The sequence below is a fragment of the Pleurodeles waltl genome, chromosome 1_2 (genome assembly GCF_031143425.1).
Source record: "Pleurodeles waltl isolate 20211129_DDA chromosome 1_2, aPleWal1.hap1.20221129, whole genome shotgun sequence".
Classification (NCBI taxonomy): domain Eukaryota; kingdom Metazoa; phylum Chordata; class Amphibia; order Caudata; family Salamandridae; genus Pleurodeles; species Pleurodeles waltl.
Genome location: NC_090437.1, coordinates 85580695 through 85606037, shown reverse-complemented (window position 1 = coordinate 85606037; position 25343 = coordinate 85580695). Strand labels below are relative to the sequence as shown.

The 25343-nt window shown below is 44.7% G+C and overlaps 1 protein-coding gene across 1 annotated transcript in view; it reads left to right on the top strand.

Annotated features, from left to right (window-relative positions):
- LOC138297076 (coiled-coil domain-containing protein 17-like) overlaps positions 1-25343 on the top strand; it is a 327301-nt gene that overhangs the window by 291482 nt on the left and 10476 nt on the right. Inside the window, exon 11 of the mRNA XM_069236583.1 lies at positions 21101-21323. Coding sequence (XP_069092684.1) covers positions 21101-21323 — 223 coding nt within the window. The remainder of the gene's footprint in view (positions 1-21100; positions 21324-25343) is intronic.

Genomic DNA, 25343 nt, shown 5'->3' with positions numbered 1-25343 from the left:
ATGACAACAGACAACAAAAGATACATCATTTGAGATTGTTGGTTCATTTTCTCCTGAAATAAATAAAGATACACAACATGGATCAAAATGGCAACGTGATGTCAAGCATTTTAAAATGTGGCTTACATTAGCTATGGTCAAGCTGCACTTGAAAGATACACTCTCAGTACATTTGTGTGTTACATGTTAATGTTGATATTAAAGCAAAACATCTAATTACGGCAAAATCTCATCACATGTTCCAAGTGCTTTTACAACCAGCTATCCATGATAATGAAAACTTCAGCTCAATGTCCACAGTGATGTTTTGGATGGATAATAATAAGATGGCTGTGACAATTGGCAAAGTCAAATTGTTAATAAAATAAACACCCTTTTCAGCCTTTTGTCTGTTGCCACGAAGCCCCCATGAGGTACTTCTTGCAAAGAATGTTGATTATGCTCTCATTTGTGAATGGGTGAGGAAAGCCCACTCAGTGAGAGAAGGGTTTCATGATCATACCAGATCTATTGGAAAGGTAAGCACATCAAAGACAGATGACCCACCTTCATGTCCCAGAACCACAGCATGGCCACATCCACTTCGTACGTCTCCTGCGTACGTCCACTACACGTTTGCCATTGCTGACATTATTAGTCAATGTGGGGGTTACAAGAGGTGAATCTAAGGTGAGAAGGGTCGATGAGAATGGCTGGCAAGCACGATGAGAGGACCACCTCTTCCTCAGACATGCAAAGACATTGAAAAAAGCCTGAAAATCAAACAGAAAGAGCACAAGTAATTAAAAACAGTACTGCTATCCAAAATTATATAGTTAAAATAATACAATGAAAAACGATTTTAAAAGGTCAAGCGCAGTTTCACAAAGAATAAAACAGCAGGCCAAGCCATGGTATAAATGTACTTAAAAAGAAAACAAAAAAAGGAAGTGAAACAAACTCAGGTGCTTTCCTGAACCATTAACAATAAAAGGCGGCAACTCAGGGAAATTATAAATCCTATTTAATAAATATGCATTAGAAAATTCTTGGTTTGTAAACCACTGTTAGACCTGGCATCCTTGGCGTGGTTTCCCCTGACTTTTTGCGTTCTGACCTCCTGTTTGTCTGACTTCATTTTTGCTGGCTTTAGGATTCTGTGTACTTTACCACTGCTGGTCACCAGTGTTAAAGTGCAGGTGCTCTGTACTCTAAACATGGTAATATTGGTGTATTCACAATTCAATTGTCATATTTAATTTACTTGTAGGTCCCTAGTAAAGTGCACTATATTTGCTCAGGGCCTGTATATTAAATGCTACTAGTGGGCCTGCAGCACTGATTGTGCCACCCACATGAGTAGCCCTGTAAACATGTCTCAGGCCTGCCACTACAGAGCCTGTGTGTGCAGTTTTAAACTGCCATTTCGACCTGGCAAGTGCGCCCAGTTTCAAGGCCCAAACCTTCCTTTTTATCACATATAAGTCTCCCATAAAGTAGACCCTGGTCAGCCCAAGGGCAGGGTACAATGTATTTAAAATGTGGAACATGTACTTTTAGGTTTAACATGTCCTGGTAGTGAAAAGCTATTATTTTCACTACTGCACTGCTAACACAGGGGTTACCTTGAAGCAACCTTTAAGTGTAACTTCCAATTCAGAAGACATAGAAATCTGGAGTTTAGTGTCTCTGGACTCAAAATTTAAAATCAGCAACTTGTTGTGAAGTTGGATTTCAAATTGTAAGGGCCTCATTTACAAGAAATGCCGCATCACTACCGCAATGCAGCAATGCGTAAAAAAATGTAACACCATGGTTTGACATATCCTAATGCTATGCTTGTGCCCAATTTACAAAACAGTGCACCATGGTGTTAGGATCTTGGTTGGTTCAAAAAAATGAAGCTAGCCTGTTCATGTCGGAAGCCAAAATGGTGCTACTGCTGCAAAAGTGACACTAGGCTGAATTGCTCTATGTAATTTGATGCAGGCCATCCTAGCATCACTTTTGAGCACTAAAAGCTTCAAAACCCAGTCGAAAAACACTGCAGTTTGAAAAAAAGAACAACAGGACACACTTCAGAAGCTGACAATGCGGACCCAAGAGACCAGAAACCCCAGGACAGCCTCAACATCCCCAGTACCAGCCAGGATACCCAGATAGACTTCCAGGAGAAGGGGAAGAGGAAGAGGAAGTGCAAGTTTAGTGAGGAGGATAATAATATCCTGATCGCTGAGGTGACGGAGCACCAACACCAGCTATTCGTCACCTCAAAATTGCCATTAGGGAGGAAAGAGGCCATATGGCAGTCCATTGTTGACAAGGTCAACAGTGTGGCAGAATTGAAGAGGACAATGATAGACTTTAAAAAGCACTGGCTCGATTGCAAGTGCACAACAAAGGAGAAACTGCACAGCAACCGCAAGGCAGTATTGCAGACCAGAGGTGGAAGTCCGGTGCCCCAGGAACAGCTGGATGACTGGGAGGAGATATAGGCAGCTGTTGTCCCTGAGGAGCAGATGGGAGGTGTCCCAGGATATGACAGTGCGGCATATGATGAACAAGAACCACAGGTTAAGTTGTAAGTCGCAGAAAGGGGTAATGTGGCATCTAGGCAATATCTTAAGGTGCAGGCAGCTATGTCCCAGCACTAAAATGCACTGTCTGCAGGCCAGAGGGTAGTATGTTGGCACTTCTATGGTTAAACAGCAAAGGCATGTTATGGGCACTGACCACCCACAATTTGCATAGCATAGTTCAGATATCGCCTTACTTGCTTCATTGTGTGAAGAGCAGCACCAATCCACGTTTACATTACTTTGTATTCTGGTACTTGCAGTGCAGCGTACCACAGTACTCACCACAACTACAACTCCCAGAATACACAGCAAAAATCATGGACTGTATCTATTTACCAAGCATACACACTGCTGCCTTGCACAACCTGACTGTTACAATGCAGGACACCTTGCACCATGTAGCTACTCAGTCTTACTTGGGCCCACGCACACTCATCTAGAATGGAAATCCTCAGACTCGAATGGCTGTGTCTCCGGATAAACAGCTCATCTGAGTGGGGGAACTAGGTGTGGTCGATGGGAAGCATCCACACATAGGGACATGCCAAGAGACATATCTATAGTACCCTCATTCAACTATATTCCACCCAGCTGACCTGACATGCAGGGTGAGTGCACACAGGTATCAGTTAATATCAAAGAGGCCACAGGAAATCCTCGCAACTAATCAATTAGAGGGGGGATGCAAGCAGTGCACACCACAGGACCATGAGTGTACAAACTAACGATGATGTTGGGCATGGCGGGCCACTGCTACTGCTGTGCATTATAGGTGCTGACTGTGCATATCAAAATGACATTCAGTATTAATAGGGAGACTGTGCATACTGGGGAGGTGGGAATGGACATGTTTGCTGCATTGTAGTTACACAAATACACATGCACTGCTGGGTCTATCTGTGCAATGCTTTTGTCACACTTGGGAGGGATGGCAGAAAACTGCCTATTGGGGGACTACAACCTACATGTCAGGGGGAACATGTAGCATGTGCCAGGAGGAAGTCTGATGCAACATTGTCCATCCCTTCAGAGTAAACACACAGGGCCATATTTACTATGTCTTGGCACAGGGCTACGGCTCAAGCCTTTTTGCTGCACTGCCCTACATCAAAATAAAAGGGCAGGGATGCGCTGTATCGATATGATAAGATACGGCACACCCTGTTCTTGTCCTCTGTGCTAGTGCACAAATTGCTGCCTAACCCCAATGCAGGCACCCTTGCACCATGGTGCAAGGGTGCCTGTGTTGCACTGATGATAGTGTAGATACAGGAAGGGACACCTTTCTGCACATAAACAATCATTAGTGGCATTTTCCTCTTTCTATGTGTGCTGTAGAATGCAGCACACATAGAGGGAAAAAAAGAGAAATAATGTTATTTCTCCCCATTGTGCCACTTTACCGCCATGCCAGAGGTGGCATAAGAATCTGATGCATTCCCAGACTTGTAAATCTGAGACAGTGTCCAGTTCCATCAGATTCCATGGCTGTTGCTGTGGCAACAGCCACAGCAACACCCATGGAATGCTCCTTTCATGCAGCATTATGCGTGAAAGGTGTCCATATTTAGAAGGCTATAAAAGCCACGCAAGGTGGCTTTGAATAGGCTTGTAAATTGGGCTGGAACACTGCATCATCAGAGCCTAAACAAAATGATGTTCCAGTGGTGCAGTGTGCCTCTAGGGCCTCCTAAATGAAGCCCACAGTGCTTCTTGCAAGAACAATGCAGAGATACTAATATTTGTAATGGGAATACTGTGAAATTTCGCATCAGTACCTATGCCTAACAGGTGTACTACACATCACTGCTGAACTGAAAGTGCTGCATCTGAAACCTTGAATGCCAACTAGATTACTCATGTTGACATCTAGCAGAGATCACCATTAACATACCTCTACCTCATTGTAAAGGATGAACCACATCTCCTGGCCAGCTGACTATGCTGGACTTTTCCGATGATGTGGATGACCAGCTATAAACCATACATCTGGAAATCTTCCAGCAACTCCTGGGTGCCATACAGACACTATCTCCACTTGTGAGGAGGCTTGACAGTGTTGCAGAGTCTCCAGATATTCCACCCAACATCCAACAGACACGTCTGCCAGCCCACCTAAAGCCGTGAACCCCCAGGGCCCACAACTTATATTCCAACAGACTGCGGAGTCGAGCTTGAGCTGGCAAATCAGGTGCGGGTGGGGATGGAGACCAAGGGAGGCACCCTAGAGGCAGTCCATAGGTGCCTCAGTCCAAATAAGGATAACCTGGCCACCAAACAAGGCACCTACTGTCCGCTCCATGGCCTCCGGCAGTCCCTGGCTGACATCGCTGGTGTCATGAGGCAGAGGCATGAGCAAATGTCCTGCTAAAGTGGCACCAGTGAGGTTGCCAACAAGTCGGAGCAATCACAAACATCTTGGAGTCCATGGAGCAGAAGCAGGACTCCCTCATTGTCACCATGGGTGCTTACCACTATGACGTTGCTGCTGTGTTGCAAAAAGTAGCAGATTCTCCGTGGTGCTGTACTGCCTTATGTGTTGCCACAGGTGAAAACTGCAGTCGACTCAGTATCCACATCTTCAGCCCCTGATGTGTGTGTGACTCGCTCTACTTCAACACCTACAACACACCTGTCACGGGAGGCACCACATACATCAGAGGAACAAGATGTGGAATGCCCATCTTTCACCAGAAAAACTGCCCCTAGCATTTCTTTGTGGTACATACACACTTTCTCCTTTCCCCTCTGCTTAAGATAAATGCCAGTGTCAAAACAGCTAGCATTGTCCCTCGATTTGAATCTCCCTATTGTTGACCTCTCACATTTGTGGACTGTTGTTGTGCCTAATCTACCCTAATGGTAATGTGGCTCTTCACCTCACTGGAGCCACTGGAGCACCCCTCTCCTACACATCTCATGATATGTTCCCCTATGGACTCTGTTTGGACATACAGTGACTTGAAACATCTGTTGGGGGTTGTTGTCTCATGAAACATATCTCAGCAGATCACATCATTTTGCACCTGTAAATAAAACAACTAATTACAAACTGTGTGTGGTATGTGTGTCTGAAGCAGGACCCATTTGAACATGTTGCATTGTGTGAAGCACAAACACTGACTGCTTGCCAAAGGGACATGTGGGTGTTGGAGTCAGAGACAAGGCCACACAGACATAGTGAAACATATTTGCTAAACATCATATGTAAGTTGACTAGCAAGCGGTTTCGGATTCTCCCAAGCATGTAGTGAAACAGCTATCATGAACTCATTGTGAAAGCTGATGTAACTCACACCACAGGTGGCTGGTCTAAGCATGGATAGTAGCAACCAAACAAAATTGCTGTGGCAAGCAAACAATGCAAGTATTAGTCTTTTAAGGGTCAGGCATTGGTGTGTGAGTGAAAAAGTATTGGATTAGGGTGAGTGCAAAAACAACAACGTTCCACCAATGCATGTCCCATGACTTACCTACACAGAGAAACTGTATAAGAATACCTGTGTTGGGATGTGTATCCGTTCAAAGCCAGATTGTCAGGTACACTGCTCAATGATGTTTATAGATAGCTCATGTGATTCCAGGGCCAACCTGACAGGTATCTGCCCATAGGAAAATCACCTAGTCACACAAGTAGCCAAATACTGCTAGCAAAGATAAATATATGTACCCAGCAATACCTGAGCAGACATGGTAACTCCTACACAGTAAATCATGATTGAGACTCATGTGTAGCAAACAACATTGAATAAAACCTTAAATATATGTCACTAACACTACTTAACATGCAAAACCTAACTATCCTAATCTACATTACCTTATACTGATTAAAATCTACAAGTATCTTAACTTAACCTACCTTATCCTATGCATTTAACACCACATTATAAGCAACATTGTTTATATAAACATAACTTTCACATCAACCCCCACCCAGTAAAAACTCCTAATAAAACCAAACTTCTAAAAATGTACCCACCCCTACTAAAAACTACAAAGTACTAAAACTATCCTACACTACACTCAATTACCTAAACTAAGCTATTTAAAAACATCTACAATAAAAACAACTATCTACAAGGTGAAGGAAAGGGACCATTTGGCTCATTCTGCCCCTCAGTGTCTCTGCAGGGCTTGCTTGATTTCCTGGAGCAGGATGAGCATACTGTCCATCTTGTGCTCCAGACTGGCAACACAAAACTTTAAGTCTGCTCCTTCTTGACACATGTCCTTCTCAAAGTCCAGAGAACGTCTTTGGTTTGGAGCATGGGAGACAGTTTGGCATGTGTGACTGCTGGTGGAGGTGGATGGTCCTGCTTCTGCAGACCCACCCTTGTTTGCACTCGAGCCTTGCTGGTGGTAGCTGTTTCCATTGTTGGGACACCTTGTAGAAAGGCCTCTGAAGCCTTCTCCTTCTCGAAGGTCTTGCCCATCTTCCTGAAGGCCTTGTGCACTTTCTGAATGTGCCTGTAATGGTCCTCCCTTAGCTGGTGCTGTTTTGTTAGGCTAGGGTCATGTTCCATGTATCATCATAGAGAAAACATGCCAGACAAAGGTTAACTAGTGAAATGAACATCAAGCATGCCATGTAAATACTATCTTCAGACATCACATGTTGCACTTTTGCATATCCCAAATACATCTTGACGGTCAAAACAATCATACATCTGCACAATATCTCTCATCTCCCAATTTACTATGGTCAATGTACCAAAGCTAAGCACATGTTGCTTGATAGCATTGGACCCTCTTGAAATATCTACGCATGACCATTTCAGCATTGAGCATACTTAGGACCAATGCTGTTTTGTGACATTGGTATGGCACATCCTTCATGTTGTATTGATCATCAGTGTCCCTTCTGCATCCTGCAATACCTTTGATTCCATTGGCGTTAGCCAAAGTAAGATGAGCGAGGACTGCAAATTACATGTATTGTGTCACACCATTGGGTGCCTGATATGGCAAGGACACAAATCTGAACACATTGCTACATAAAATCTACATGTGCCAGGTATCATATGTGAAAACAAAGGGCGGACTGCTCACTTACATCACACAGGAATGTATGAAACAACTCCTTTGTGAACTCCTGTTAGTACATGGTGGGCTATGCCACGACTTCTTGCATTCTCCCCAAGTAACTGCATGTATCTCACTATGCAGCCTATTGCCTGTCTATACGTGTCAGATATACAAGTCACCTTGCTGCGCACCAGCACTCAGCACATCTTTTTGATGGGTATGTGGCTGTACGCCCTACATCTCATCTGCACAGGAATCTTGGGATAGCAATGGCTAATGCTGTTCAGAATATGATCCTGTTTGCAGTATATTTTAGAGACCATCATGGCAAGCACTATCTGAAGATGGATTGGACATTGGCATGTTGTATGCCTATGCTGTGCAGACATTCCTCTGGTCAAACACACCTTGCCATATCTGTGTAGATGACAGGGGATAGCAATGTTGATCCACCCCACATAGAGTATGGGGCATCACACCACATGAGTGGGCACTTCTACTGCATTTCCAGTTGTGGAATGTTGACGTCTGTCCTGCTACACTTTGGGCCTTATTCATAAGTCCCAGAAAAACATAATTTTCTGTGATGGTTCTGTGGCACACAAAGTAAGAACATAATTTGAAAACTACATGATGCCACTCTGCATGGCTTGTTGGGACCCTGTAATTCTGGCACATGCCCTTACTGTCATTACTGTGTTGTGATTCATCACCCCTGTCTGGGCTAGCCATGCACATCAAACACATATTGATTGCACTGTGAGCAAAAACATCATATCTGTGCATCTGAAATGCATTTGTTAGGTATGATTTCCCCTGCCACGTTCACCTATGAATCCACCACCACTTATGTATGCAGATCCCGACACTTTAGTCATTGCTCTTTGGTCAAACCAGCAAACATGTGCTCCCTCAGTGATAGCAATCAGATCCTCCTTGACATTAGTCAGAGGCAACTGCACATCCAGGATACAACCCCTACATTCCTGTCTATATTCATATGTAATATATAGAGTTTGATTTAAAATGTGTGCACTTTGAACATGCCATTGCACAACCCATACAACATCATGCACAATCATAGACCTACCCATTAGACATATAGAATGACACTCACTGGTAGCATTAGGGTCACTGAAGCTCTCAGCCTTTCCAGCTGTGTAAGGCTTGGGTTCACCTGTAAAACATAACTTGAGACATTGCACTGTGATTGTAGAAATACAAATACTGTGCTCAAATGTTGAAAATTACACATGAATTGCAAATGGCCATGGAACCCTTCTGGTTGTAACAACTTTAATGTCTCATTTGACATGCCTCAATGATATATATTGGTATGGCAGGCTGGCATGTATTTACATACGATGAAACATTACATACATCTCTTGGGCACATTAGTGAACCATTTTAAATAACTTACTACTCCAATATTTCACAAGGGTAACAGAGTTTTATGCCACTCTGCACCTAAATGACTCACAGACAACACTCCAGGAGAGCCAGGTCTAGAAATACCCCTGTGTTGCAAAATGGCCCTCTCTGAAAGGTCACCCCAAACTTTTTGCCTTTCTCCTCCTATTTTTCTGATCCCATTTTTGTTGGCATTAGGACTCTGGACACTTTACCACTGCTAACCAATGCTAAAGTTCATGTGCTCTCTCCCTAAAAGCATGGTAACATTGGCTCATATCCAATTGGCAAATTTAAAATCAATTGTAACTCTCTAGTAAAATGTACTACATGTGCCCATAGCCTGTAAATTAAATGCTACTAGTGGGCCTGCAGCACGGATTGTGCCACCCCCATAAGTAGCCCCTTAACCATGTCTCAGGCCTACCATTGCAAGGCCTGTGGGTGCGGTTTCAGTCCCACCCCGATTTGGCATTTACAACTAAACTCCCCTTTTTCTACATATGTCACCCCTAAGGTAGGCCCTAGGTAACCCATAGTGCAGGGTGCTATTCACGTAAAAGGCAGGACATGAACTGATGTGTTATACATGTCCTGGTAATGAAAAACTCACAATTTCGTTTTCCACTACTCCGAGGCCTGCTCCTCTTATAGACTAGCATTAGAACTGCCCTTATATACTTTTAAGTGGTAGATTCTGATCTGGAAGGAGAAGCCCTGTTGTGTTTAGTATGGCCAGAATGGTAATAGAAAATCCTGCTTACTGGTGAAGTTGGATTTAATATTATTATTTTAATTATTTTAGAAATGCCATTTTTAGAAAATTGACATTTCTCTGCACTTACTGCCATCTGTGCCTTACATCCTGTCTCCAATCCAGTGCTGGTTTACCGCTTCCCTTGTGCATTCCACCCAGACAGCCATAAACACAGGATACTCAGTCACATCTACCTTTATCTGTATACTGAATGGGTCTCCCTGGGCAGGAAGGGTGGAGGGGCTCTCTCTTACACTTCAAAGGCTAATGGCCTGTCCTCACACAAAGGACTGATAATCCCCCACAGAGATCCTGGCAGACAGGACTGGTCTGAAAAGGGGACTTGTGCACTTCAAAATCACTCTTTAAAGTTCCCCCCACTTCAAAGGCATTTTGGGGTATATAAATGGGGTCTCTAACCCCATCAAATCAGACAGTTCTGGACCTACACCTGGACTCTTTCAGAGAGACTGCCTGGCTGTCCAAAGGATCCATCTGGACTGCTTTGCTGAAGGACTGTTTTCCTGCTTGTTGCCCCGATGCCCGGTGCCCCTGACTCTGCTGAAAGGACTCTGCCTTCCTCCTAAAGTGCTCTCCAAGGGCTTGGATTGAGCGTTCCCTCTGTTTCTGAAGTCTCAGGGCCAACAAAGACTTCACCCTTTCACGAAATCCTCGTGCATCTGAAAATTGATGCAACGCTTGCAGAAATCGACGCAGCACCTGCATCGCAGCTGAAAAATCAATGTACCACCAACCGTAACGACGCAGCGCCGGACTCGCAGCAGAAATCTGATGTAGCGTCTGTCTTGCGGCTGAAGAATCACCGCAGCGCCTGCCAGATCAACACACCACCTGCTCCTTTCTACCAGTACGTCCAGGATTTTCACCGCTTCATCCCTGGGTGTCAAAATATCCCCGCATCACAGTGAGGAACCAAGGCTGCTCTCCAGGAAATCGACGCATCACCTTGCAGCCTGAAAAGAAACAAGGCATCATCGTTGCTGCGTCACAAAATCCAACACAGCACCTTATTTTTCAACATATCTCCTCCCCTGCAGCCCTGTATGTCATTAATTTTGACGCATCCTAGATACTGTGTGTTACAAAGATACACCCACTGATTCTTAAGGATTGAGACTCTTTTGAACATTTAAAAAGTGATATCCCAACTACTTATTGGATTCTTGTAGTTTTTATCTTATTTTATTCAGATAAATATTATCTATTTTTCTAAACCTGTGTGGTGTATTTTTGTTTTGTTTTCACTGTGTTACTGTATGACGTATTGCACAAATACTTTACACGTTGTCTTATATGCTAAGCCTGCCTGCTCTGTGCCAAGATACCAAAAGGTGAGCACAGGATAATTTGATGGTTTTGTGACTTACCCTGGCTAGGATTGTGGTCCTTACTTGGAAAGGGTGCATGCCTCTGCCAACTAGAGATCCAATTTCTAACAACTTACCTTACTCTTTTCTTCACATGTACATGACTATGCTATATACGTCACATATATGTACCCTCATTTAACGGACATCAGTATCTGTCATTGCTGCATAGTCATAGACATTGAACATACATGCCTTGTCTGTCCTCAAAGCTCAGTGTTTTTAAATCAGACACACACACACACGTGAGATATATTCAGGTGAATGACAGTCTGCATGTCAGAACTATGTACAGAGGTACATAAAACATGCATCATTTATATGAGGCATGATCAAGTGGAGTGTCACAAAATAGGACAGTTCGATAAAAAGCACATACCCCAAGGCAGAACAAGTTAGCAAATGTCCTGGCAGCAGGTCATGTATTGTAAAGGTGTACATTTCCTCGGGTTGCGCACATCACATCACATCTGTTAAATGTTCACCGCGGTACTTACGAACAAAGTGTACACCCGGTACACTAGGGCCACTGCTCAATGTGGGTGCTTGGCATCCCAGTACTCGGAAGCCTTTGTGTCATGCTTTGTCAATGACAAATCTGTTTTGTGGGGTAATGACATTTGTGTGTTGACACATATGACCCACTGACACTATGAGCCTCATTCATAAGCCCAAGCAGCACACTGCACCCCCAGAACATGGCTTTCTTGAAGTTTCAGTGGCACAGTGTGCCAGCCCCAATTCACAAGGCTAGGAAGGCTGGGAATGCATCAGATTATTATGCCACCTCAGGGGTGGCGCACAGTGGCACAATGGTAAGAAATTACCATTATATGTAAACAATCATCCCTGTAAACCATGCACCCTTGCACCATGGCATAAAGGTGCCTGCATTGGTGCTTAGCAGTAATTTGTGCACCAGTGTAGGGGACAAGGACAGGAATGTGGCATATCTCATAGATAAGGCACATTGATGCTCTTTTATTTGGATGCAGGCCAGTGCAGCAACACGACTTGTGGCACTGCGTCAAAACTTAGTGAATGAGTCCCTAAGGCCACCATACATCTAAATGCAAGTGCAATCCAAAGATTCACCACCAGACATCTAAATGCAAGTGCAATCCAAAGATTCATTCACAAAATATGTGTACTTACCAACAGCTCCACCAACTTGTATTCCAAGGTAGTCAACGAGGTCACGTTCCTTGGTGATCATGTCCGCCCCAGCGATGCTTCCGCTCACCTCAAATAGCTTCTGCATGTGGAAGCGGACCATCTCCCACTGCAGCTTGTATGCCTCCGTCTTATACCTCATTATAACATGTCTTCCCATGGCCACCATGTTGGGCAGGTTGTGTGTCACCAGCCAGAGGAACTCTCCAAACTCCTCTGCAGTCATTGTTTGCGCCCTTCCCTGACATGTCTCTCCCCAAACACACTATGCACAACCAACAAAACAAAACCCAAAACTACCCCCAACTACCCCTAAGAACTTTATTACCCCAAAGACGTACACCCGACAAAATACAGTACAATATAATACAAAATACAAAGAGCAATTGAGATGCGAGGGACAGAACAGGGACAGTACAACAGAATCTAACACCAGCACTCCTCTCTCCAGCAAAACCATAACACAACTTCTCCCAAGCACAGACACAAGGACTGTTAGTTGAAGAGAAAATTAAAGTAACTTCACAGTTCCTGGCTTGCAGCATGGGAGATCTATTGCATCACTTCATGGGCAGATGAGGCAAGTTTTCAGCAGATGCATCGATTTTTTTGGCACATCATGCCAATGCGTGGATTTCACAGAAGGCATTATAGAGCAATATGTGTTAATTTTGACGCGTCGGATAGGAAGCAACATCTTTGGCTGACGTAATGGCTACAAAAACACAAATTGGGCTCTTGTGTCTATTTTTTGACGCAAAGAGGAAAATATTTTAATTTATGTATAGTATGGTGTGGAATGTAAGTAAACAGTGATAGGGGTTTCTGTGTTGCTTGTGAATAGCTGGGTTTACCTGCTGCCTGTCTTTCTATGTGTCCAATATGTGTGTTTGGAGTGTACATGAGTGAAAGTGCATGCATTACTAGGATCAGACTACCCATAAGGCACAATTTCTCTGTTTGTGTACTGGCACACCTTTGTATGGTTGCCCCATGTTCCAACTATGTACTGCACCTGATTTCATTGCTTAAAATACCCCCAGGGTGCCGCAATTTCACACTGAAATGGTTTAAGCACACCCACAACTTGGACAGCCCAGACGTCTGCCAAGCTGTGCTGTGTCCCAAGGTGTAGACAGCAGGCGGTCAGGCAGCTTGGGAGGTTACAGTCTCCTATGCAGGCAAGTGCTGGGAGAGTGTGGCCACACATGTAAAGAATGTATGGATGGTGCCATATGCACCTATTCCCTCCTTAAGGGCGCTCGCAGCAGTGGACGCACTGCCAGTGCACCTCTGGAGATTGACTTAGCCTCAAGCCCCACATCTTAAATACAGTGTACAGTCCACATCCGAGTGGAGTTCATAATGGAATGTGTCAATACACCCATGTACAAGAGAGTACACTCTCTGTTGATGCCACAGTGTCCCTATGCCACAGCTTTTGCATGAATGTGGGCACATACATGTGCAGCATCTTCAGGCATTTCTAGGGACACCAGGGGACCGAAAGAGTGTGCTAAGAGCCATTGTGCATCTGCAGTACCTATAACACAATACCTTGGTGTGGGTACTGTGGCACTTCAGGTGCCATTTCCAAATGGGGTAATATGTGAAGGTACCCTGAATAGTCCATTTCAAATGATTTTTGTTGCACATGATTTTCACTCATGGTGATGGTGCAATGGTAGACCACCAGGCATGCCTTTGCGTGACCTCTGATATACTAAGGAAAGCAAGGCAGCGTACATCATATTATTGCTACACTCTGCATCAAGATGGTGTTGGTAGCGCGCAGCAGTGAGTGTACCCATGCAATACCCATGTAGTTTAACAATGTGAGAGCTAATGCGACTCATGTGAACCAGGCTCGGTCCCAAACTTGTCAGACATCCCCAGTAGAGCCTAAACAAGGATACATGAATTGATGTGACCTTGGCCCATCTGATTCAATGTGTCATGCATTCTGTTGCTCATATTTATTGACATCCATATGTTTACATTGGTCACCCAGATGATCTGTGTGGGCTGTGCAGCACTAATGCACCAACAAGGTACCTGCAATACACCCATCACACTGAGTAACACTTGTGAGCCTCTTGGGCTGAGTTCAGTTACTCCATAGCTATGAATCTAGGATGATCCACACAGCTGGACGTTGCATGGCCTCATGGATATTGTTGAGAGGCTTGTACCACCAGATGGTCCATGAGAGGGGTGACACCAGTGTCATTGGCCTGTGGTAGCTAGGCTCATATCTGAATGTCTTGCCATGCTAGGCGAGGCCACTAGCACGCTGGTATTTGGCTTACAGGAAAGAAAGACTTATGTCTTCTTTTCTGTATTGGTTATGATAAATTCACAGTGGCAGTTTGTTGGATTTCTCATTACCAATCTTTTGACTCCTTTCATGACACATTTAGCTCCTTCCTAGAAATATCTATGCTTATGGAGAATGTTCCCTTGTTAGCCTCTGGAGCTAGGTATCTACAATGATGTGAAATTAAATGAGCACTCACCAGGACATATAAGACATCTTTTCTAATGGCCCTGCTTATAGTTACATGGAACACCATCCATGGGACACCTAGGGGAGACCTTAGGGGTGATTTATATATATAAATAAGATATATTTGAATCCCTCTTGCCCTATTATCTACTAGGGAATTACAAGAGTCTGTCTTTGCCAATTGTAATTGTACCACTCCACCTATACCTTTTATTCGGAGCGCTGGCCCTGGTTAGCATACCCAGGGTACAGTCAAGGTCAGTCACCATCAGTAAGAGTCAGCAAAAGTAGGGCAAACATGCTAAAAAGATGACTGTCTCACACTGTGAATAGGCAGGTAACTTGCATATACACTGGTCGTGCTTACATGTGTTGTTTTCCATGGGTACCCACATTCATTTAGTCTTGACCTTGTAACATTGTGAAAGTCATTCACAAATGTGCCAAACAGATTTTCTAGTATATGGTACATCAGCCATGTTGGTGGTACTGATGCCACATTTTGAGTTTGATTTTTATCTTCCTCATCATCATCGCCCAGTTCCTCCTGCTCCTCATTTTCATTGGGCCAGGGTTCATTTCTCCATGCACAAATATTATGCAATATGCAGCACACTAGTGTTAGTTTTTAAACCATTATGGGGAGTAGAGTATTCTGCACCCAAACATATCCTGACTCCTGAAGTAGTACTTGTGTACTAAGGAAGTCCCGTCCACAATGTAGCTGGTCCTGTTTAGGACCTTAATGTGACTCTGCTGGCCCTCCATATTGGTGTGTTTATGAGGATTGATCACCCACAGCTGCAGACTATATCCTTTGTCAGCTGCATAGTGAGTTGGTGTGGATTTGGTAAATAGTCATGACAGCTGATGGCCCCACATCCTTATACAAATTGTTCTGTATCCTGATTGACTCATACACTTTGCAAACAGTATGAGATGTTCTATCACAGTGGTTCCCAACCAGTGGTCTGGGGACATCTGGGGGTCCGTGAAGCCTCCTCAGGGGGTCCATGACTGTTGAGAAAATTAAATAATATTAACAGATTAGGTCCCCAGCTTTCTGAAAAGATTCAGTGGGGGGTCCCTAGATTCCAATAATAATTCAGTGGAGGTCTTTGAGTTCTAGTATTGATAAAGTGGGGGTCCACAGAAGTCAAAAGGTTGGGAACCGCTGTTCTGTCACATTGTTTGGCATACATGCAAGATGACTACTGATTTGATTGACATTGTGCTGCACATACAAGTGTACTTTCCTTTACGATACACTTACTATGTTCCATAGTGGATTTGGTGAGTTGTCTCCAATAAAAATACTTATTTGGCCATTGCTATTTTCCTACGTAAGCATCACGTGTAGGCCTAATGCATCAGAAAGATTTCAGGTCTGTCTGTTTCTCTTTTTTACCAACACATATTTCACTGACATATGTGTGTTCAGTGCATCATGATTGTTTGACGAGCGATGTAAACATTTCACACCTCACTTTTCAGAGATCAGTGGATTGTGTCAGGCACTTTGAGGATGATGACAATGTTCACAATTGATTGACAACTGTTGTGGCCTATTTAAGGTTTCCTGGATGTGGGTGAATAGTTTTTTTCCGGAACTGTGACATAAGCTCCAAGACATAAGTTACATTTGAACATTTATTTACATGTTGAAGCACTATCATACATTTGTTGGGTCTTCCGGTCACACATTACATCCCAGGGGACATTTGTGCACACACATATGTTTTGGAGTATGGCATAAACCAAAATCATTTTATTAACCGGAGTGTGGTGCTTGAGGGTGGGTGGTGGGGGGAATGGGTGGGCAAATATATAATAGTCTACCCCCAGAAACATTGAGGCAGCAAAACTGGGCCTTGAGCAGGCCAATGCAGTTGATTGTATGCCATCACTGAAGCTGTCTTTGGGTTTGCATATGGGGTCATTACCCACTTATGTATCCCATATACTTGGTAAGCTAAAATGTAAAAGAGTCAGTGTCAACGTTTATGATAACTGTATTGGCTAAAGTCCTGCCCATGTGTGTTATGTGTAGTGGTGTTGTCATGCCCTTCTCCCTATTATAATGACATGATGTGTCAATCATGGCAGTGCAATTATGTTTACCGGAGCCTGTTCAATCAATCTGTGTGAGGTCAAATGCAGTGCATGAGCATATACATCATACAATTTAACATCCTTACTGTCATATTTCTGCTGCAGGTTTTGGTGGTGGCTGTTTCTCATCGCTCTAGTCCACTCGATGTTATGTGTTCACACTACACATGTGGGGTGACAGAATGTGGATAGGATTATTTTTGTATATCCTCCCTAGTTATGTATTAACATACCAGACATGCCTGAGATAGACACTTGCATCGGTCCATGGGCATTGACAGATGTTGGTGTTGGCCTACATTACATTGGCATAGGTATTTGAGTGTACAGGGCAGTTGACATAATGCTATCCACCCAATATGCACTCACACATGACAGCTGAGTGACAACTACCATTTACCATTCCATGGTTGCATGTCACAGTTAGGAAACATTGTCTACATGTGTGATGGTATTGTGCCCATTTTGTGCATAAAACACATGGATCCTGAAGATTTGGGAGTGGTCCTCTGCAGTCCAGCTACACAACTTCCTGCACTGTACAACATGTCTGAGAAGGGAAAGTGGTACACAATATTTGAGCCTCCTGTACTTTATGGTTCCTTCCAACTATTTGCACACAAGTTGCCTAGCAAGTACACATTCACACTTGCATCAGGGGTTGTAGGGATTCCTTATTGCTTGCAGGATTGTATTTGTGTGTGCAGGTGCACCTTACAGCCAAGACTACTGCTTCAGAGGCATGGTGAGTGATGAATGTGTGTAGCATTACACATCACACATGTGACAAGGGAGTTATTTTACAGATTATTCTTCATTTGTACAGTTAAACGTCAGCTGCCCATGGGCTGTGGGTTGTCACTTTGCACCTAGTTCATGGTGTGGAAGCCATGACACTGCTGATGGACCATGTGTGTTGCATGGGAACACTACCCCAGTGCATAGTACACCTCTCTTTCACACAGTGATGTTGGCCAAAGTTTCTATCTGCCATGCATTGCTGTGTGCCTTTATATCATGCAATCTCTGCAAAACTGGCTTTGGATGTATTCACATGTATGGCAGAGTGATTTGCATTGCATGTGTAACATGAAGCATGGTGCATGTATGTGTAACAGAAATCATCCAGAAGTCCCTATCTGTGTAGGCAGACAGCTGTGTATTGTGCCCCCATTTCTATTTGTTATTGTGTCTGTTATGTACTTGCTGTTTGCTTACCTACAAGTAGGCCATTCCCATATTGTCCATTCTGGAAACGATTGATGATTGAGTGCCTGAAGATGTACGCATCATGCTCACTGCCGGTGTATTTGGCGAGCACATTAGTGATCAACACTCGATGGTCAATAATGGCCTGGACGTTGATGGAGTGTGTGTGTGTTTTACTGTTGGGGTAGAGATGGGCAGATGAAGGAAGAGGAACGAGTTGCACATGCATGCAGTCCATGGCACCCAACTCATGTAGGAAGCCAGCGATGGCATACAATCCTTGTTTGATCTCCTGCTGCAGTTGCTGGGTGTTGGGGAAGAGGATGTGGTGGGGTGTTAACCAGATGATGGCATCCAGGACAGAAGGTAGGAATGAGGAGAATGATGGCTGTGAGATTCCAGCCACTCCGGCTACTGTTGTCTTGAAGGACCCCGAGGCCAGCATGTGAAGCACGGCCATGAGCTTTCTCTGTGGTACGATGTTGGTGACCCTGTCGACTGTTGCCTATGGTCTTGGCACAATCAGGTGCAGCAGCTATACGTGGACCCTCTCCTCAGATGGGAATGGGTGATTACCTCTTCCTCCCAGAGTACAATTAGTGAGGTACACTTTCGATAGACGCACTTCCTTCTCTTGTACTGCATTTGCGGTGCAGGTGGTGGTACTTGTGGTGGTGATGGTGGAGGTGGTGGTGATGGTGGTAGTTGTGGTGGTCTTCTTGGTGCTTTAAGCTGCAGTAGGAGTAGTCCATGGTATCCTACAACTTCCGAAGGTGATTTGAATATGATCTCCTTATGTACTTGTGCCAATTCTTCATTGTTAAGCCTGGTCTGAGCATGTGTTATTTTTTTTACATATTGGAGACGCTGCATGACTTTTGTAATGGGAGCGTCATTTTCTGAAAACATTGTGAATACGGCTACTTCAGTCCTGGGTGATCTTTAAAGAGGGAACTCCTACCTTGCATTTCATTGTCTGACCAGTTAGATCTGACACTAAGGGAAAATGATTTACATGGGGGAAAACTGATGTGTAACTTTGTAAATATGGGGTTGGTATTGCAGCTGCATCAAAAATAGGACACAGCAGTGGCACAAAGGCCTTGTAAATTATGCTCTAAGTCTGAAAATGGCACTTTTAGAAAGTAAGGCATCTTCTTTCTTTAACCATTCTGTGCTTCTGCATATATGCCTGGGGTGGTTGACAGCTGGTCTTTGTGCATTCCCTCTAGACATTCACACACAAAGGAAGGTGAGGTGTGACATTGGCATCCTGATGACCCATCACCAGCTGAAGGGTCATTCTGGGCCAGATGAGAGGGAGGAGCTGACACTTATACCAGAATAGGGCTGTGCCTCTTCCCACACAAAGGGCTGCATAACCCCCTGTAGAGTGTCTAGAGCCCTGGAATGGAGGGTAGTTACCTTGTGCACTTCAAAGGCCTCTCTTTGAAGTCTCCCTCACTTCAAAGTCTCAACTGGGTACAAGTACTGGACCCCAAGCCCCACCAACTCAGAACTTTGCTGAAACCAAGGACATTCTGCCTGGAGGGACTGCCAATTTACTACTTGCTTTGCTGTGTTGGCATGCTACCTGCTGATTCCTGCCTAGGAGTGAGAAGGACTGGACCTGCTCACTACATCCTTGCCTCAAGTTTCTCCAACGGCCTGCTGGTTTGCCCCCTGATATTGAAGTCTCTGGTCCATCAAAGACTTCCTGAAAGTTTGCTTCAGCTGCTGGACTTTGCCAACTATGACTCCTCACTTGCCTGAGGTGCCAATCCAGTCCTGGGCCTCAGAAGTGGGTTCTGAAGCTGTTTACCACACATCACCTCTTGGAACCCACCTAGTGTCCTCATATGCATTGCTGATCCAAAAACAAAGCAGGACCTGACCGCAAGGTTCGACGGCGACACAGCACTGATCAAAGGACACCACTGCATTGCTCATTGATGATGCATCACCTACATTTCAGCGGAGTTCATCGTTGATGAGAGACCTGACTGCAAGGCTTGACAAAAACCATCTACCCAATTGCATCGAGTCTTCAAAGCCGAAGCCTGCACCTTCCAAGGTACTGTTTTCAACAGACACTGCGTGGGTTCTGTAGCCTGCCCTCCATCACAGTCGGCCTGAATTTGGGATTTACCCCGGTCTAGCGTGACTTCAAGTAACTTTTCAGCACTATTGACTTTAAAGCACTACTTTGCAGTTCATTCTTTAAGAAACTAATATCTTGAGTTCTACTTATTAAATGTTTGGTGTTTTGGTCTTGTTTTACTCAGATAGCTGTTTTCTATTTTTCTAAACTGGTCTGGAGTCCTCTTTGAGGTGTTCTCACTGTTTTACTGTAATTCAACTGTTGCACAAATACTTTACACGTTGCCTCTTAAGTTAGGCCTGACTTCTCTGTGCCAAGCTACCAGAGGGTGAGCACAGGTTAATTTAGGTTGTGTATCTGATTTACTCCGATTAGGATTGTGGTCCCTACTTGGACAGGGTACATACCTCTGCCAGTTAGAGACCCAATTGCTAACAGCCATCCTGCCCAAGATTCTTAATGAGCCCATGACACCTTTAGCGTATAATAATTGGGGCACACTTGCTGTTCAAATGCAGAATAGCATGCCTATTTACCCGTCTTAACTGCCTTACCTCCCTTTTTTATTAAACCTGTTAGTGCACATTCATGTGATCCCATAGCGTTTTTTTGTTTTTATGTGAAATGGTAAAATGTAAACTTTTTTAAAAATGTTAATATGAATATATATTTTTTCTTGCTTGTATACATGTATGGCAATGCTTCGAAAATTTTGTATTTGCATGTTTATTGATGAATAGGGTTTTTTATCAATGGGCATCGAATTGCATGTATTACCAAGGTATGAAAGTCATTGTACATTTCAAATAGGGTCTGTATAACTATGTTATATACAACTAACTGTGAACTTATCTCCTACAGAGTGCGCCCATCTCCAACAATAGCTCTGGTCATTGAGTTGCAAGCCTCCGGCGGATATGACCCATATGGACAGGAAGTGAACCGCCTTGTAGCAAGGGGATGGGTAAAAATTGATATTTTTGACTACCAGAATCGCGTCATCAGTGGACAGTGGAGAATTCCAGTTCGTACCCTTCCTGTAAAGCCGTCATTAACAACAGGAGAAATTAATGGGGTGCCTCAGGTAAGTCATTCAGTATTTCAAACCCACAATATAATCCAGTCTTTATATTTAAGTTTCCGGAAGTTGCCTCGCTATGCTGAGTGTAAAACACAGAGAGCAATGATAAACGCAATGTATACATGTGACTTCTCTATGCGTGGCCGTATTGCAAGGTGCCCCACCAGCCTATCAAATCAAATACTGCCTCATCCTGTAAAATGCATATTACTCATCCTGTAAAATGCATATTACTACAGAGGACACCTGCCCACACAAAGCTTTGCCCCCCAACAACTCCAATGAAATCATTAGAGTATGTTGCCTATCACCAGTCAGCAGTCCTCATACGACACCTTTGATGACGGTATTTGTCGATGAGATTGTGAGGTTTACTGCTGCACAGAGGAAACATTCGCAGCTCTTGACCAGGCTGTTTATGAGTTTAGGACAATGTCATGGTTTTGCCCGTATAAATAAAACTCAGGTTTAAAGGTAAACCCGTCCTGTTGTTGCCATATGTTTGGCAGTATGTGACATCCTTCAGGGTAAATCCAGTGCTTATTTTGTAAAAGAGGAAAATAAGTGCAGAGGTGCAAAGTTGTTCATAGAATCCCACTGCCGAACGGCTGGTTTGCAAAATACTATGCCTTCGCAGGTTTGATTCCACCTACTGCCTTTCTTCCAAATGAATCTTTTCCCTCTTCACTTTATGTGCTTTGAATAATAGCATGCTATTTCCGTGATATGCTGATTTGCAACTAAAAACAATTAATTGGAGAGAAGACACTCAGACAAGGTATTGTACGGCTAAATCTGTAATGTAATGGAGGACTATGCCTGGCTTTAGTTTTTAGCTATCACTAGCTTTCTGTTTAGGAGATGTCATGTTAAGACTGCTTTAAACAGAATATATGTATATGTACATGTATATGTATACAGTATGTATAAGGTAGTACAGAGAGTGGTGTGTGGTCAGCCCTCTTCATCCATTAGCTGTCATGTGTTTTCCATGGTCTCATTGTAGGAAAGTACCATCTTGCTTGGCATGTTACCCCCATTTTCACTGTATGTATGTTTGTTTTTGCCCATGTGTCACTGGGATGCTGCTAGGCAGGACCCCAGTGCTCATAATGTATGCCCTGTATGTGTTCCCTGTGTGGTGCCTAACTGTATCACTGAGGCTCTGCTAACCAGAACCTCAGTGTTTATGCTCTCTCTGCTTTCTAAAATTGTCACTGCAGGCTAGTGACTAATTTTACCAATTCTCATTCGCACACTGGAACACCCTTATAATTCCCTTGTATATGGTACGTAGGTACCCAGGGTATTGGGGTTCCAGGAGATCCCTATGGGCTGCAGCATTTCTTTTGCCACCCATAGGGAGCTCAGACAATTCTTACACAGGACTGCCACTGCAGCCTGAGTGAAATAACATCCACGTTATTTCACAGCCATTTTCACTGCACATAAGTAACTTAAAAGTCATCTATATGTCTAACCCTCACTTGGTGAAGGTTAGGTGCCAAGTTACTTAGTGTGTGAGCACCCTGGCACTAGCCAAGGTGCCCCCACATTGTTCAGGGCAAATTCCCCGGACTTTGTGAGCGCGGGGACACCATTACACGCGTGCACTACATATAGGTCACTACCTATATGTAGCGTCACAATGGTAACTCCGAACATGGCCATGTAACATGTCTAGGATCATGGAATTGTCACCCCAATACCATTCTGGTATTGGGGGGACAATTCTATGCATCCCCGGGTCTCTAGCACAGGACCCAGGTACTGCCAAACTGCCTTTCCGGGGTCTCCACTGCAGCTGCTGCTGCTGCCAACCCCTCAGACAGGTTTCAGCCCCCTAGGGCTTGGGCAGCCTGGTCCCAGGAAGGCAGAACAAAGGATTTCCTCTGAGAGAGGGTGTTACACCCTCTCCCTTTGGAAATAGGTGTGAAGGGATGGGGAGGAGTAGCCTCCCCCAGCCTCTGGAAATGCTTTGATGGGCACAGATGGTGCCCATCTCTGCATAAGCCAGTCTACACCGGTTGAGGGATCCCCCAGCCCTGCTCTGACGCGAAACTGGACAAAGGAAAGGGGAGTGACTACTCCCCTGACCAGCACCTTCCCAGGGGAGGTGCCCAGAGCTTCTCCAACGTGTCCCAGACCTCTGCCAACTTGGAGTCAGAGGTGTTGGGACACAATGGACAACTCTGAGTGGCCAGTGCCAGCAGGTGACGTCAGAGACCCCTTCTGATAGGTGCCTCCTTTCTCAGTAGCCAAACCTCCTTTTTTGGCTATTTAGGGTCTCTCCTCTGGGCTATTCTTCAGATAACGAATCGAATGCAAGAGCTCACCAGAGTTCCTCTGCACTTCCCTCTCCGACTTCTGCCAAGGATCGACCGCTGACTGCTCCAGGACGCCTGCAAAACCGCAACAAAGTAGCAAGACGACTACCAGCAACATTGTAGCGCCTCATTCTGCTGGCTTTCTCGACTGTTTCCTGGTGGTGCATGCTCTGAGGGCTGTCTGCCTTCACCCTGCACTGGAAGCCAAGAAGAAATCTCCGGTGGGTCCACGGAATCTTCCCCCTGCCAACGCAGGCACCAAACTTCTGCATCACCCGTCCTCTGGGTCCCCTCTCATCCTGACGAGCGTGGTCCCTGGAACACAGGAGCTGGGTCCAAGTGTCTCCCACAGTCCAGTGGCCCTTCTGTCCAAATTTGGTGGAGGTAAGTCCTTGCCTCCCCACGCCAGACAGTAATCTTGTTTACTGCATGATCTGCAGCTGCTCCGGCTTCTGTGCACTTTTCCAAGGATTCCCTTGTGCACAGCCTAGCCTGGGTCCCCAGCACTCCGTCCTGCATTGCCCAACTCGCTGAGTTGGACTCCGACATCGTGGGACCCTCCTTTGTGACTCTGAGTCAACCACTGTCATCAGATCTTCTAAGTCCCGGTTCCGGTACCTCTGCGGGTGCTGCCTGCTTCTGCGGGGGATCTCTGAGTTGCTGAGTGCCCCCTCTGTCTCCTCCTCCAAGGGGCGACATCCTGGTCCTTCCTGGTCCCCAGCAGCACCCAAAATCCTCAACCGCGACTCTTTGCAGCTAGCAAGGCTTGTTTGCGGTATTTCTGTGTGGAAACACTTCTGCAACCTTCAGCACGCCGTGGGACATCTTCTCACCAAAGGGGAAGTTCCTGGCACCTTCCGTTGTTGCTGAATCTTCGGCTTCTTCCACCCGGAGGCAGCCCTTTTGCACCTTCATCCGGGGTTTGGTGGGCTCCTGCCCCCCCAGGAGACTTGTGTGACTCTTGGACTTGGTCTCCTTCCTTTACAGGTCCTCAGGTCCAGGAATCCATCTTCAGTGTTTTGCTGGTGCTTGTGGTTCTTGCAGAATCCCCTATCACAACTATTCTGTCTTTCTGGGGTAGTAGGGTAACTTTACTCCTACTTTTCAGGGTCTTAGGGTGGGGTATCTTGGACACCATTACTATTTTCTTACACCCCCAGCGACCCTCTACAACCTCCCATAGGTCTGGGGTGCATTCGTGGTTCGTATTCCACTTTTGGAGTATATGGGTTGTGTTGCCCCTAGACCTATGTCTACCTATTGCATCCTATTGTGATTCTACATTGTTTGCACTACTTTTCTTAGTGTTACTTACCTGTTTTGGGTTTGTGTACAAATAATTTGTGTATATTACTTACCTCCTAAGTGAGGGTATCCTCTGAGATACTTTTGGCATATTGTCACTAAAATAAACTACCTTTATTTTTAGTAACTCTGAGTATTGTGTTTTCTTATGATATTGTGCTATATGATACAAGTGGTATAGCAGGAGATCTGCATTTCTCCTAGTTCAGCCTAAGCTGCTTTGCCATAGGTACCTCTATCAGCGTAAGCTGCTAGAAACCCCTCTATTCTACTAATAAGGGATAACTGGACCTGGCACAAGGTGTAAGTACCACAACATACCCACTATAAGCCAGGCCAGTCTCCTACACTCATAGCATTTTCTCATTCGCTCCCTTGTCCCATTACTGTT